Consider the following 15,539-nt stretch of genomic DNA (forward strand, 5'->3'; position numbering starts at 1 on the left):
GTGAAGAAGAAAACAAGTTTAACCTTATGCATTTCAAAAAAGGGAAGTGCAAAGTCCTGACCCTTGTGAGTGCCAGCCCCATGTGTCACTACACACTGAGGGGTGCCCAGCTGGAAGGGAGCTCTGCAGAAAAGGACCTGGGGATCCTGGTAAACAACAAACTGACTGTGAACCAGCAGAGCACCCTTGTCACAAAGAAGGCCAAGAGCCTCCTGGATTGCATTAGAAAATGATTGCCAGCAGATTTAGGGAGCTGATGATTCTTGCCTTCTGCTCAACACTGATGAGGCCACACCTGGGTGCCTGGTCTTATGCTGGGCTCTCCCAACACAAGAGAGATGTGAACTGACTGTAGTGACTTCAGTGAAGGGCTGTAAAGATGATTAAGGGCTTGGCACATCTTTCCTAAGAGTCTGAGACAGCTGGACTGCTCAGCCTGGAGAAGAGAAGGCTCAGGTGATCTTGTCAATGTGTCAAATCCCTGATGTGAGGAAGTGCAGAAGAGGAGTGAGCTAGACTTTTCTCAGTGGTGCTTTTTAGCAGGACAAAAGCCAACAGACACAAATTAAAAGCCCATGAAATTAAATTTGAACAGAAGAGGAGACAGTTTTATTGTAATGGTGGTCAAACACTGGATAAGTTGTCCAGAGAGGTTGTGAAGTCTGTATCTCTGGACATATTTCAAGCCCAACTGGACAAGGTTCTAAGCAACCTGCTTTATCTGAACTGGACTGAACAGGGAAGTTAATTAGACCAGATGACCTCAAGAGATGCCTTTCATCCTCGGTGGTTCTTTGATTCTGTGTCACTGCTAATCTTCTCAATCTGAAAACAAAATAGAATCATATAAGATTATTTTAGAATTTTCTTTTAGTCTCAGTCCCCCAGAATGTCATCTCCTGCCATGTCATACCCCACGAGGCAGTGTTAGGACCTGTTTAATTTATTGAAGCTTACAGAGCAGTCACATACTGAGCCAACAGGATTGTTCTGTATTGCACCTGGTATTCCTTTGAAGTCATCCAGTCAAGTTCTGACAGAGCCCAGCCCTGCTGGCTTTCAGAGATTTGATCAGATCACACCCCAGGGTCCTGCAGCATCAAGTATTTTATACAGCTGTCTTTGATAGTGTGTTGGAAGTAATAGTCTGACATGTGCAAGTGTTAATCACTCCACATGCTAAAAATACCTGCAATTTTAAAGTGATTTTTTTTTACTATTCTAATGGAAAATTATGGAAGATTGTAGTTTACATTCCTGCCTGTGTGAGAGATACTGACTGATTAAGAGAGGCACCATTGCATTTGTTTATCTAGAACATTGAAAATAGTTTACAGGTATGTGAAATCTAAACAGAAGATGGGGGATAAGGTAGGGATAAGTAGAAAGTTTTGTGATTTCATAATCACTTTTAAAATGAAATAAATATGAAATTCATTCACATATTAATTTGCTAAAAATATGTTTTTACCTGGTTTTAGTCTATTCCAGCTGGTTTAGTTTATTCCAGCAGATTTTAGTTGGTTTAATTTATTCCTATGTTACCTGAATATTAGGATAGTCTGGTAACTGTCCAAGATGCAAACCAGCATTATCTACTCAATATTTATATTTGAGATTCTGAGCACTTTGGCTGAAAATTCCACCAGAAAACACCACATTTTATTTCCAGTCACCTCTTTGTCAGGTTTTATATGTATTGTTGGAGTATCTACCGCTTCCTGTTGAGAGTGAAAACGCAAGTCATAAGTTACAGTTGGAGAACACTCTTCCTATAGCTTTTTTAGAATCAAAATAAGGGGAAGAACAGGTGATGAATACTCTATGGCCCTGGGGCAGTTTAAATGGGAATGAGACAATGTGGTGCAAGGTGGCTTCAGGATATCTCAACATGTAATTTGTTGCTGTGGGTAACAGAAGTGTGAGTGGAGCTCTGAGAAGAAGAATGAAGTACATTTGAAAATGTTCATGGGTAGCTTCTCCCTGTGATTAGAGAAATTGTGAGAATTCATGGGAATAGCAATCAATACAAGAACAAGTGTTTAAGTAGGATGGAGGTAGGTTGAAAAAGGTTTGGAGGGGTAGGTGGGGTAACCTGGAAGTGGAAACCTCAAGAGAAGCTTGGGTTGAAGTTTTGCCACTACAGATATGAATGACAACCTGAGTGAACAGCCTCAATGAACAAGAAAGGATGAGGCTGCCATGGTTCTGTTAGAGCTTATTGAACATAATGTAAGAGATGTACTTGGAGATACCAACTTGCCAGGGTGCAGCTTTTGCTTTGACGAGGAGTCCAGAGAAGCTCTGTGACTGAAATTAGAATTTGTTCCTGAATATTTGTGTGCATGTCAGATTCTTCAGAATTTCTAATAGGAAAGGTTTTCTATCAGTTAGCAATTGCCTTCTGTTCTTTCAGACTATTCCAGTGATTTTGGGGCCTATTCTCAATGTATAAATTCCAAAGGAGAAGTCAAAGTTACTTCATATCTCTCTGCATTCATGCCTGAATATTTCTCCATATTCATGCCTGAATATTTTGGTGGGATTCTTCAGTGGTGTACCAGCAGTGGAGAGGCCATGGGATGTTAGTCTGTGAGAGGAATAAAGTGAGGACAACCACGAAAGTGCAAAATGCTACTCTAAAGAGTTACAGAAATGCAAAGAAACATTTGGAAACCCAGCTTGGTGCTATGTTCTGGTATCAGTGTCTTAAATCCCCAAGTAAATCTTCTAATATTGTTTGAATTTCACTCAATTTATTCTCCCTCACCAGGGTAGCATTTGCCGTGATTTGCCATGGGTGACCTTACCCACATTTGCATAATCCCACTGATACAGGCCTTGGTGCCAGTTTGGAGAGTCCAGGCCTTAAACAGGCAGAAGTTTACAGCCAAAATATGTTGATCTGTGCAGTGTGCTCATCCAGGGTTTTTCTAGGCTATTGTACCTCATGCCTGTCAAAGCCACACTCTGGTTTGGGAATTACTCCCTGAAAGAGCCACCCCTTAAAACTGCTACTGGTTCCTAATAGCAATTGTGCTGAAATGCTTTGTGAGACATAAATCTGCCCTGGCACTGGAATTGGTTTGAGTTAGCATTTCGTTGTTTCTCTGGTTCTGAGTTCTTTCATGCACCAATTAGATCTTATTTGTAGGATACAGACAGCACTTTCATGCCTGGAGACAGCTATATTCCTGTGTGTTTCCTGGGGTAAAACAAACTGTTTGAAGAATAGCTGGTTGTTCAGGTGAGAGAACTGAAGTGCCTGTCTCTTGTTCCACTGCAGTTGCCTTGCCCATGGCCTCAGATCTGCAGCTGTACGATGTGTCCCAGAGCAGCATGAGGGTGAGATGGAATGGGGTCCTGGGTGCCACAGGGTACATGATCCTCTATGCGCCCCTCACAGAAGGATTGGCAGCAGATGAGAAGGAGGTGATGTATCGTGCTTTCATTTGAATAGCAGTTAAATAAAAAAAATGAAAGAATCGGTTTTTAAAGAACAAACTAGTATATGTTTTTTAACCTCCAATATGATCAGCAAATACTTGGGTTTTTTTTCCATTATTTGATTAAGTATTGTATGTGTCACAGGCTCTGAATAAAGTGCAAGTGCCAGTTGGTTATTTCTATGTCATTGTCATTAAAATGCAACAAATTTAACTGAGTTTTAGTGACTCTTTTGTAATTTTATATAGAGTGATATTGTATCATCATATAGAACTAACACTCAAAGAAAAAAGTCAAGTAAAACTAAGATATCTCCTAGGTGTGTCAGCAGAAAAAATACGAGTTTATTAAAGTCCTCATCAGGACCTTTAAGTAAAATTTGTAGGTCTGAAACAAAACCATCATGGTTTTCTTTTCATTCTGTTCAATCTTTATCTTTAAATGTAAAGATAACATCTTTCATCAAAAGTGATTTTAGAAGACATTCTTTCAAAGGAAAAGAAGGGGGGATAAGGTAAAATCTAGTGTTCTGTCACTAACATACAAAACCAATGGAACTTTGGTCTGGGATTTTAAAATTTCTACACTCAAGTTTATATATGTATAATAAAGGTTATGTACAATATCAGTGTTCAAGCAAGAACACTATAAAGCATGCAGGGGCATGTGAGATTGTGAAGGGGGCATGAAGTTGCTGAAAGCCAGCACAGGCTTGTGCTCACTGCCAAGGCAGTGCCTTTGAACACATAATTCTGTTAAAAGTGGGGCCTCCCTGGGAACTGGTTGCTTCAAGAGGACTGAGCTTTACTCCAAAGAAATAAGTACAGTTCATGTTAATGTGAGTATATTATTCCACAAATAGGTGGAAAAGGAAAATGATACAAATAGTAACAAATCTGAGCCTCAGTGTGCATAGAAATCAACTCCTCCAGTGAGTGATGTGATTGTCAGATTTGTGACTGAAGATTAACCAAAGTGTAGATGGGAGTGGGAATAAGAAAAGGTAGATGGGAAAAGGCCTTAGTAGCTGCTCATTCTGGAGAGGCATATTTTATCATTGCTAATGTGATTAGTCACTTTTAAAGTCATTTTACCTGTGTGCTGGTTTATGGCTTTTTGAAAGTTTTAATCTTTTAATTATTGTGCAAAATCCCAAAACCTTGGGCAAAGCACTGCAGGCAGTGTCAGACAAATGCTCAGTAGAATATTTGTTCATATATCTAATTTCAAGTGTTTACCTGGTATTATTCCTCATTGTAAACTAATTCAGAAATAATGTATCTTTTTTGATTCATGGTGTTTTTAGATAAAAATTGGGGATACCTCAACAGATCTTGAACTGGATGGACTATTGCCAAATACAGAATATACAGTCACAGTTTATGCCATGTTTGGAGAAGAAGCTAGTGATCCCCTCACAGGACAAGAAACTACATGTAAGTAGCTCAAATCTATATTCATTTCAGTGTTAACAAAATTTCAGAATGGTCTTTGCACATATTAGAGCAAACATCTGATTATCTGATTTGAACAGCTGGGTAGGGTCTTTATGTAAGTTTCTCACTATCGATACTCAGTTTACAGAGAATGAGGATTTCTACAAACCATCTTGTTTTTGCAACAGGATAGTGAACTTGTCTCTCTCATTGGTAGTGGTGCTATGGATGCCCCCATTGATCTTGGTTAAATTCCTGACAGTTTCTGAACTTGCTGAAGGTGAATGAACGTCACCACATAGACCATTGTGGTGAAAACAGAAACATGCTCTGTGTAGCCTCCTCTAGCTGGAAAACCAGGTGTGTGTGTGTGTGAGCCTGCTCATATGGAGAAAGTCATTCCTCTGGCTCAGTGGTAGTACAGACAGAAAAGAAGCAAAGAGAAGATTTCTGTCCAACCCCTGCTGCCTAACATCTGGTAGATGGAGGGTTGGAAAGTGCCTGTGCACTCATGATAGATGGTGTGTTTTTAATAAGCTGCAAGAATTTTGCCAGCTAAATTCTGTCCTCTGCAAACTACACAGACTGCATGTCAGCTCTCTAAATAGCTCCAGCCTTTGGAAGACAAAGGAATTGAAAATAATTAATTTTGCTTCTGGGACATTTCTGGGACTGCATTCAGTGACATCTCTATTGCTCCCAGCAGGGGAGTGAGTGAATCCTCTTGTTTTGTGCTCCTGGCATGAGCAACCCAGTCAGGGTGAAAGTGACTTACATTTAATAAGTGAGAGAGGTTCAGGCATGCGAATGCTAGGGAAAATAAACCCCAGAGCAATTCCTTGTAAGGTCAGCAAGCAATAGTGGAAGGAGCTCTAGGAATGGTGTTTGCTGGGTCTCCTCTAGGAGGACAGTTGTGGACAGACAAGTTCCAACAGCAAACTACTGCGACTTGGGCATGTTTGTCAACTTGAAATGAATGTGGAAGATTCCCATCAAAGAGAATCTAATCTTTGGCTCCTTATCCCTCCCTACCTTTCTCTGTCTCTTTATGCCTCATTCCTCATCTTGCACAGCTCCCCCCTGCCTGTGGGAGCTCCCCCCCTCTCTCACCCTGGCCTTTGGCCAATATCTACCCAGCATCAGATTTTCATTTCTCCTAAACAGTAGTTTATGTAGTTTTTGACTGTGCCAACTTCTATTCACTTCATACCATATGGAGAATCTTGGAGAATGTAGAGCTCTAAAGCTGGCTAACACATTGGATGGAAGATCACATACAAATTCCAGATACACTGGCACAAGCTGAGCTTTCATGACCACTGTCTGATCACAGAAGCTTGTAACATGTGTTAGTCAGCCCATCATCACTACTGCTGCTACTAGACCAGATTAAAAAAGAAACCCTCACTGCTCTGCAACCTTCATTTCTTTTTAGGATGACACGATGCAGCTATCTCTGGTTTATAGGACTGAAAGAAGGATCCTGTCATGCAACTATTCAAATAAGCCCTCTGCTAGCAGGCTTAGATGAATCAAGCAGTGAGGCAATCTAGGAGGCAGAAAGCTCCTGGTAATCATGCCTGTCCCACATTGTTCGTTGTTGGTGTTTAGCAGTAACGCCTTACCCATCCAGAATCTGATTTAAGCCTCTTTTTCTCCCCTTTTTTTTTCTTTTTTTTCCTTTTTTTTCCCTTTTTTTTTTCTTTCAGTGTGATTATTTCTGGCTTGTAATTAATGACTAGGCTACCTGGTATTTTCTTCCTGCAGCATATATCTGCCTGAAGAGCGACCTGCCAAATTTGCTGTAGTATTAGGTGTATTATCTAATAATCTGTGTTTAGTAAATAATATTCTACTCATTGTATCATCTTGGTTACTGTAGCAAAACCTTCCCTATGCCAAACAGAGACATGCTCAGCGAGTTTATTCTAGGGTGTAGTTTCATTCTGGGGCCGGGATTCATCCAAAACTCGCTGTAAATATCACGTAGGTCTGGCTCCAGGACTGCCTGGTTGAGAGCAATGCTGTCAGGAGATTGGCTCCAAGAGGAAGGAGCTGAGACTGACAGGTTGTATGACCTGGATGGTGGAATGAAGTGCATTTCATGACTGACAGAAAGTGGAAAGGAAAGCCAGCACGTGAACCTCCCTTGACCAGACTCAGAGGAATACGCTGAATGCCAGAATGTGTGGCAAACCCATCTACTACAGTTTCAGTGCGTTCTCATCGTCTCTCTTCTCAGAGCCAAGCTGACTTCACTGTTCCTAAGCTGGTTGCAGATTCTGCATTGATAAATGGCCTGGCTAGAGATCTCACAGAATATATGAGGCCTTTAAAATCTTTGCTTTTTCCCAGGTGCTATTGTGTGGGGGAAGCAGCTTCTGAAGTGCTGATATTTATCTGTCCACGTGGACTGGTGAGGAGTGTGTGTGTGAAGGCAGGATGGATAGAAAAAAGGTTTTATAATTCAGAGGAAAGTAGCAGATGTTGGACTAATACAGAACCTGCTGCTGAGAGCAACAGACAGCACAAATTTCTTTCTGTGGTGTGACGGAGAAGTGGGTGTAATCTGAGACTGTCTCTTGCATGACCTCATTTTCCTTCAGCTCGTGACAGTCAAGGAGTATATAGACTAAAAGTAAGACTTTAACTGGGATTGTTGATGGGAAACAGCTAAGGTTTCCTAACGGAAAGGGTAGGCAGACATAAAAGTAGCATCTTTGGAGATCTTCTCAGCTGGTTATGCTTTTTGGAAAAACTTTCCCTTATATCAAGGTGTTTCAGGGTTCAGAAGGTTTTTTGCCCAAATTCTACTGTCATGAAGTACTTTTGCTGGGATACACATGAAAACCAAATGTGTATAGGGTGAAGTACTAGCTGGCTTAAATTAATTCACAAATACAGCCTCAAATCTATTGCAAGTGTTCTGTAGGCTAGATCTTGCTGTGATATCTGCAGTGAACAACATCATAACTTATTTATTTTTCAATATCAGTTAAGATACATTTAGGAAATCTGGAAGTTCTGTTTCATTAAAAAGCAAAGCCCTTTTACCTGCCTTTAAGTACTTTTGTAGCTCCATTGATGTAGGCCTTTGAATAGGAATACCAGTGATATAAAATTTTGAATGGAAAACATCCTATTTATTATTAAGACATGAAAAATTTCACAGCTGAAACCTGGGATCACTTTCATGGTTTTACCTCTTTTCTTTTCAAGTGCCTCTAAGTCCACCAGCAAACTTGAAATTTTCTGATGTTGGACACAATAGTGCTAAGCTATCATGGGATCCTGCTTCCAAAAACGTAAATGGCTATCGCATCATGTACGTTAAAACAGACGGGACAGAAACCAACGAGGTAAATTTTAGCAACACTTTTCCCTTAACCAGTCTCAAACCTTCCCAAACTTCTGTAATTATTAGGGATAATGTTTACAAACAAAAGCTACCATGCAAGCTCTAAAAAAAGGTTTGCAAGAGAATTCTGAAACTTGGTGTAAAGAGTTTGCTTAATGTTAGATGTACATATGTCTGGAGGAGAGTACTCTGGGCAGTCAGGGGCACGTAAACTGAGGGAGACAAGGAAACAGTGATTTGCTAGGAGCAGGATCTTGATTGAATGTATATGGAAATTTTTATTCTTGATTCAGTTCAGATAATAAGACTTTTGATGGAGGACATATCATGGACTCAAGCTCATTCAAAAAGGCCATCTGAAGGCTTTGCCACATTTTGTCAAAATTTATTGCTTTAATTATATATTGAGACTCTCTAGAAACAGGGTTTGGCTTGAACAGAGTGCTAAGGCAATACCACGATGTTCTAACTTAGACTCTTATATTTAATAATTTGCAATATTTATTTCTGCCTTGTTACCAAGGGTGCTTTATAATACCTTTTAGCAGCATGAATTCTGTGATAGAATGCAAAATGGGCTGGAATGATTCATACTGAAATATTAATAATTTTTTAAAAATACACATTTAAAAATGGGTATGATTGGGTTTGATTATTAAAGTGGGTTTGATTATTAAAACAGTCCAGTCCCTTAGGAAATAAGTTGTCATGGAGAACTTAGCCCTCAAGAAAAAGAAGTCTTTAATGGTAGTTATCTGTAATTATGTTACTTCTGGGACATATCTGGCTTTTCATCTGTGTAAAGTGGAATATTTGTTTTGAACCTGAAGAAACTGCTCTCAGCTTTAGAGGAGAGTATACCTATGCAATGTTTTGTTTCTTTTCTCTCTGCTAGGCTCCTTAAAATTTAAATTAGAAATCATTTGACTTCTTCCCATTGATTACCCTTAATACAGATAATATGTCTGACTGTACTGGTCACAGTGTTATTTGAACATCTCAGGCTCATTGTAGTGTACTTTGTAATGTGAGTGAATGTTCAGTTCACTTTTCCTTTGTTCAAAGAACAGGTGGCATGTTCTTGTTTGCTCTGCACTGGTAGCATTTTCCCTGTGGTGCTGAGCTAATGTGGCACTCAATAGTTGGACTGATAAACTGTTTATACAGCTTTGAGTTTTATGTCCCTGGCAGAGTCACTTAACTGCAGCCTGGAGAGAGACCAGACAAAACTCTCATCTGTCTCTTGACAAGTGTTAAACATAAGGGTTTTATGCAGTGATTGTCCATGATAAGAGGTTAGGTTTAGCAGCACAAAAAGCTCCTTCCCTTTCTGGGTTCCTGAACATACAGAGCTGATCTTAGCTGAGCAGCTGGGCTTACCAAGGCTGAATTCTCCTTTTTCATGGTTTGCCATGAATGCAAAATTCTAATTTTTTGTAATTTTTCTATTATAACTGGTTTTGTCGGCTTTGATGGACCTGAGTTTATACTTGTTCATAGTTTCACTGAATTTCTCTGCTAATTGCATGACATTCTCCTTCTGTATCATTATTACCCAGAAGAATGTCACACACTAATAATGTATTCTATGGTCAATGTCTACTGAAAATTATGCTTTCTCTAGGTGGAAGTTGGTCGTGTTTCAACCCATACTCTGAAAAGTCTGGCACCCCTTACAGAGTATACTGTTGCTCTTTTCTCCCAGTATGATGAGGGACAATCTGAACCACTTACTGGCAGCTTTACCACAAGTAAGTATTGCTGAACTTCTGAAGGCTTTCCAAGAAGAAATTTTATATTTTCTTATGTTACTGGAAAGTAAGATTAGTTACAGCAAAGGTCTCTGGCTGTGAACTCAAATATATGGGATGCTTTCTGTTATTTTCATTGCTACTCTTGGCTTCTTTGCTCCCTTGCTATGGGGCCAGTTGCCTCTTTACTCACATGAGTAATCTCTTGACATCATGAAAACATCTCCACAGCTTTCTGAAGCATTATTCAGTGTGATGGCATTTGTGCCTCCAGATGAAGTGTGATGAGTTTTGAATCATACATTTAACCACTCAACTATCCAGGCACTAGACAGTGGAGCTTTATATACATACAGAGGAACTACATCAAAAGGAGAATATACAAGACATTCAAAGTTCCTGCTCTTTGTTTACACAGTTATAGTTTCTGTAGCTGTAGTTCTTCATTAAACAAATGGCTGATGACACATATCAATGCTTTCCAACAACAATGGGAAAAAAGGATGAAGGAGAGGAAAGAGAAAGATGAGGTGGAAGAGGAAGGGAGAACATACATGTATGGAGCAAGATGCTGACACATGCAAAGTGCAAATAGAAATGTACACAGAGTCTGGAAAGGGCAGAGACTGGGACTTGAGTACAAGAAAAGAGCCTTGTGCACAGAGCTTTGAGCAGAAGAGATGGACTTGGGGTTTCATGCAGCTCCTTCAGTGGAGAGAGGACAAGGAGACCTGTCCAGTTAGAATGAAGAGTCTATTCCCTTCCTTGAACTACAGAACTACTTCTCTAAGAACAAATAAGTGGGCAAAGAATTCTGTAGTGCCTTTGGTAACTACCTCCAATGTTATACTCCTTTAAGAAACTGCAAACAGAATGGTGTGTGCCTGATGTTGCCATCTATGGAAGTGTCAGAGCATAATTCACTCTCACTTTTCTTGTGTGTAATATTTTCCAGAAAGAGTTCCAGCTCCCCAACATTTGGAAATTGATGAAGTATCCACAGATAGTTTCAGGGTCAGCTGGAAGCCCACCTCATCAGATATTGCTTTTTACAGATTGGCATGGATTCCTTTGGATGGGGGGGAGTCTGAGGAGGTAAGTTGCCTTGACATCCTGGGGGGTGAAAAGGAGTGAGAATTCCATTCTGAGGACAACTATGCAGCAATGTTTGCTAATTAAATATGGCAAATTGACTAACAGAAAAATCTGCCCCACTGCAAAGCTCTCTAAACAAAAATCAAACCAATATTCCAGTTTTGCTTTGAAGAGAAAGTAGGGAAAGAAGAGGTATTTTGTGACTAGTCAATCTAATCTGTAATGTGCCAACAGCCTTAGGACTAGCATTGTTGCTTGGGGCCACTTCAGTTTTTAGAGGTTCATGTTCTTCACTTTGATGTGAAGATGATGATGGTAGCTGAGCCAGAGTAGTGATGTCCTCAGATAAGCTCCAAGTTTGTCTAATGTGCTGGCCACAGTAAAATTGCCTCTGAAGCCTTATTAGGTAAAATTACCAAGGGAAAAGTGTACACATAGTTAATTTATTAGATTGCTCATCTATTCCTCTTTGTTTCCTCTTTTTTCCCTCTCATGCTCTATTTTTTGCATTAAGTTCTTGTACACCTTTTCCATAGTACATCAGACTAAATTTTTAAGTTATTTTCATCCCTTTAGCTTTTCCTTTTTAATTTTGTTTTTCAAAGTAGAAAGACAGACATTTTCTCTCCTTTCTCAAATTTTCATTGTCTGTCTCATTTCCTCTTTTTCTTTATTTACTAACTCATTATTTTGGTTTCTTTTGTACTTCTCAGTCTGTAGTGACTCTCAAACATCTTTCGCTCTTGGCATCAGCAGTGTGTGGGGAGGCCACATCTGCAAACTGTTTATCTGGGTACAGAACTCAGGGGGAAAAATGACATTTCCCACCTGGCCCAAGGTTTCATGCATTATTTTGTCATCCATTAGGGCAGAAAGCAGTCATTATAGCTTAGGTTATGTGTCATTTTTTCTGTAAATTTAGCTTAACCTGATCATTTTCCTCTCTTTCACCTAGTAAGAGGTAGTCATGCAAGAAAGAGAGAAATTAGAGGCGTGAGCAGGGAAAAGAAGGAGTTGGCAGATGACTGAGTGTACACAGGTCATTCACCAGCAGTTTCTTCTGCAGCAGATGAACTCATTTGTTTCTATTTCAGTTCCAGTGAGTAGCCGCCAGCGAAAGCCCTCAAGTCACATTTTAAAGTGAGATTTGAGGTATCTGTATTCTTCCAGTGTGAGAATAAATTATCAAGAACTATTTGAACTGCTAAGGTTCTACTTGTTCACTGTATTCAAAAAGAAGTGCTGGAGGCTCTAATACTTTAGAATGCTGAAATATTAAAGATGCCCAAGCTGCTTTCTGTTCTCCTTGCATGACCTCTCTAATGGGGTCAGGCCTAGGATAGCACAATACCTCCAGGCTGTTGCCTCTTTAAGCTTCTTTCCCAGCTAAGTGATCAGTCATGCAGACAAAGGACATGCACTCCCTCCTTCTTTCTCCCAAGACCCAACTTGCCAATTAGCTGAGAGGGGTCAGGGGACAGTGGTTAATCACACACCTCTCATCCCACTCCACTGAAGGGTGAGGAGCATGCAGTTGGGTGCTAGCACCAAAAACCAGAATAAATTTAAGGGGGATCTTTTATTTCTGGCTTACAGTAGAGAATGCATGTTGTTATACTTGTATGCTTGTTACTGCTATTTGTCCTGCCCACTTGAAAGTTCAGCACTTTACGTTGTTTTTTGTAGCTAGGAGGAGAGGGTGAAGGGAGTGATGCTTCAGAAAGTATGCCAAAGTTACTTGTGAGAGAGTAATTATGTATAAATATTTTATAAGGATTTGATACTCAACTAGAGGCAGTGGGGAGTTGAAAAGAAAGGCATTACATGCACCTACTCAGTATACAGCTCGATTGACTCAAAGCTTATTCCTGAAATTTTCCCAAGAAAATCTGTGCCAGAAAGTGTGCAGCATGGGATGCCTGATTCATTACTTGATAGTAGTAGAAGGCATGGCCCCAATTTATTTCTTTCTGGTTTTCTTTTTGTATTTGAGTTCAGAAGGTCTGCGACTGTGTTATGGGTCCTTTTTCCCCAGGACCAACTCAGGAAATCTCCTGTGGTAGTTAAAAGGAGGAAGAGTGATTCACTGTTTCTGCAAAGCTCGGTGGCAGATTTTACACAGGACATGTCTATTGTTTGATTTCCATTATAAGTCCTACTTTGATGTTGAGTGTACAGGGACCACCTTTAAAAACTTGTCACTGTTAACCCAGAGAAAGGTTGTTTTATCGTAGTTTGTGTAACCTGAAAACAATTCCCAAAACTGGCCAGCCCATTTCACCAGAATTACTGCTCAGGCTCCTGTACCTTCTGTTTTATTGTCCCTTTGCTCCTCCCCATCTGGTGATCCCTTCCAATAAAATAAATGAAACACACAAAAATCTGAAGTGAAACCTGCTTACAGTTTACATTGCACGTCAATCATCTGCTGCTGTCACAGCTAGAAGTGAGGAAAATTACTATTTAAAACTCCACACCATACAGCAAGCTGATCATCAGCACATCTCTCCTAAACCTCAAGTCTGAAGCACATGTTCTTTCAATTTCCATTCAGAAGTGTGGAACCATAACTGAGATAACAGTTCTGCTATTGAAACAGACTTTTTTAAGGCAGGGAAGATACTGAATCCATTTGTCATAACAATGTTTGAATAGTAGAAATATGAATGGAAGTTAATCTATCCTGCTATGATGTTTTTATTGATAAATGTTTTGAATTGTAGTGATTAAAAAAAAAGCATTTGGTCAGCTTTAGCTGCTGGTAGAAGCATAATACAATATGTTTTAAATATTCTTAAGTGTTTTGTTCCAGGTGTACTCTGTGGTATTAATAAATTTTGGGGCATATCTGAGTGTAGATTTCATTGATTTTAAAGGAAAATCTATTTTCATTCTTTCATTTCAGCCAATTACTGTAAAATGATCAGATGCTGAACTGATATTCTTCAATCTTGCTGTGTAGGTTGTCATAAATGGAGATGCAGACAGTCATGTTATAGAGGGTCTGTTGCCTGACACAGAATATGAAGTTTCTCTGCTGGCAGTTTTTGATGACAAAAGTGAAAGCGAAGTTGTTGCTATTCTTGGAGCTACATGTAAGACAAACTCTTGATCATAATTAAAAAAATGTTTAAGTGATTTAAATTTGAGGCATCTACCTTATATATAAAACACGGTTCATATTGGGTAGCTATAATATTGAAGAATGTGGTGGTTTAGCGCCAGGGCTTTCCCGACTAGTTTTTGCTTTTCCTATTTAATATTATGTGATAGATGGCATTGAATGAAAATGATGGTTTGGCTCCTTTTCTGAGCTGGTATTAATAACCTTTGGATCTGGGTAGATATTCTTCCATCCTACATTTTAATATTTAGGCTTTGAAACAGGTTCCTTATGAGAACCTGTACATCAGATTTTGGAAAGGGTGTGTGTTAATTGTTTTAAAGTAAATAATTTACAGGAATTTCATTTAAAATGTTTGACATTTTCAATATACTCTTTTCTTATTGATGTAATTTATAGTCATTAGAGGTGAATTCACTCTTGGTCCAAAAAGCTTACACAGGCCTCCTGTGGCATTGACATGAAAGTAACAAAGATAAAACTTGATAATCATGTCCAGCTTATTTTATAGTTTATTATCAAAACAGTGGCCTGTATTTCAGGAAGATTGCTCTCTTTTTATCAATATTTACTTGAATAAGTAAACAACTTTATTTCTTAGGTGTAAATTCTAAAATTTATTTGTTTTTAGTAATTTAACTGCAGGATTAATTCTAAATCTTCTGTTAAAACAAGAAGCCTACACCCATCCAAATGATACTGATACATCCCAGTGTTGCTGAGTGTACTTTCTGTTTTTTACTTGGACAGAAGTAAAACACCCTTAAAAACTTTCAGTTTAATTAATTTGACATCCTTAACAAATGGTCAAAGTGGAAGTCAATTGTGCATAGTTCAGCCAGAAATTTGTGAAAATATATGCATTCTTATTTGATTATACAGTTTATGGTTGTGTCTTATCTGCAGATCTAAATGCTAATCCTGCAAATTTATGTGCCTATAAATGAATAATTCCCTTGTAGTCTCTGAAATGTCTGAAGAGTGTGGGATCCTTGTAGGTGTGAGCACACAGTTTCATTGTCACAGTTAGACATACAAGAAGAATACTGTGACTTCCATGTTTTGTTGAGCTGTTAGTGACTGAGTCCTGTCTTTCAGCTGCAAGTGCTACCACAGTGCCCAGCCCTGTGACCACCACCAGTGCCACAAGCCCTGAGCCCAGCACAGCAGGTAAGCAGAGCAAATGCCAGCAGTTCAATTGAGGAGTGCAGAGCACTGAGGCCCCCCTAGGGCTGGGGGCAGAGCTGGGATCCTGCTGAGGATGCTCCTGAAGGGAAGGCAGGTCACTGCTGAGAGGTGCACACTGTGCTGCTCTGCACCCCCTTCTG

General features: G+C 39.5%; 1 protein-coding gene across 6 annotated transcripts in view; it reads left to right on the top strand.

The window, feature by feature from the left end:
* Positions 1–15,539, top strand: part of COL14A1 (collagen type XIV alpha 1 chain) — a 114,985-nt gene that overhangs the window by 41,126 nt on the left and 58,320 nt on the right. For all 6 annotated transcript variants that reach the window (XR_004060529.1, XM_030943849.1, XM_030943852.1 and 3 more), the window contains 7 exons: positions 3,287–3,432; positions 4,754–4,883; positions 8,103–8,242; positions 9,866–9,992; positions 10,948–11,087; positions 14,050–14,182; positions 15,310–15,381. Coding sequence is in view for 5 of the 6 variants with exons in the window: in XM_030943849.1 (XP_030799709.1) it covers positions 3,287–3,432; positions 4,754–4,883; positions 8,103–8,242; positions 9,866–9,992; positions 10,948–11,087; positions 14,050–14,182; positions 15,310–15,381 (888 nt within the window). In the remaining variant the exon portion in view is untranslated. The remainder of the gene's footprint in view (positions 1–3,286; positions 3,433–4,753; positions 4,884–8,102; positions 8,243–9,865; positions 9,993–10,947; positions 11,088–14,049; positions 14,183–15,309; positions 15,382–15,539) is intronic.

Source organism: Camarhynchus parvulus, chromosome 2 (genome assembly GCF_901933205.1).
Source record: "Camarhynchus parvulus chromosome 2, STF_HiC, whole genome shotgun sequence".
Lineage (NCBI taxonomy): Eukaryota > Metazoa > Chordata > Aves > Passeriformes > Thraupidae > Camarhynchus > Camarhynchus parvulus.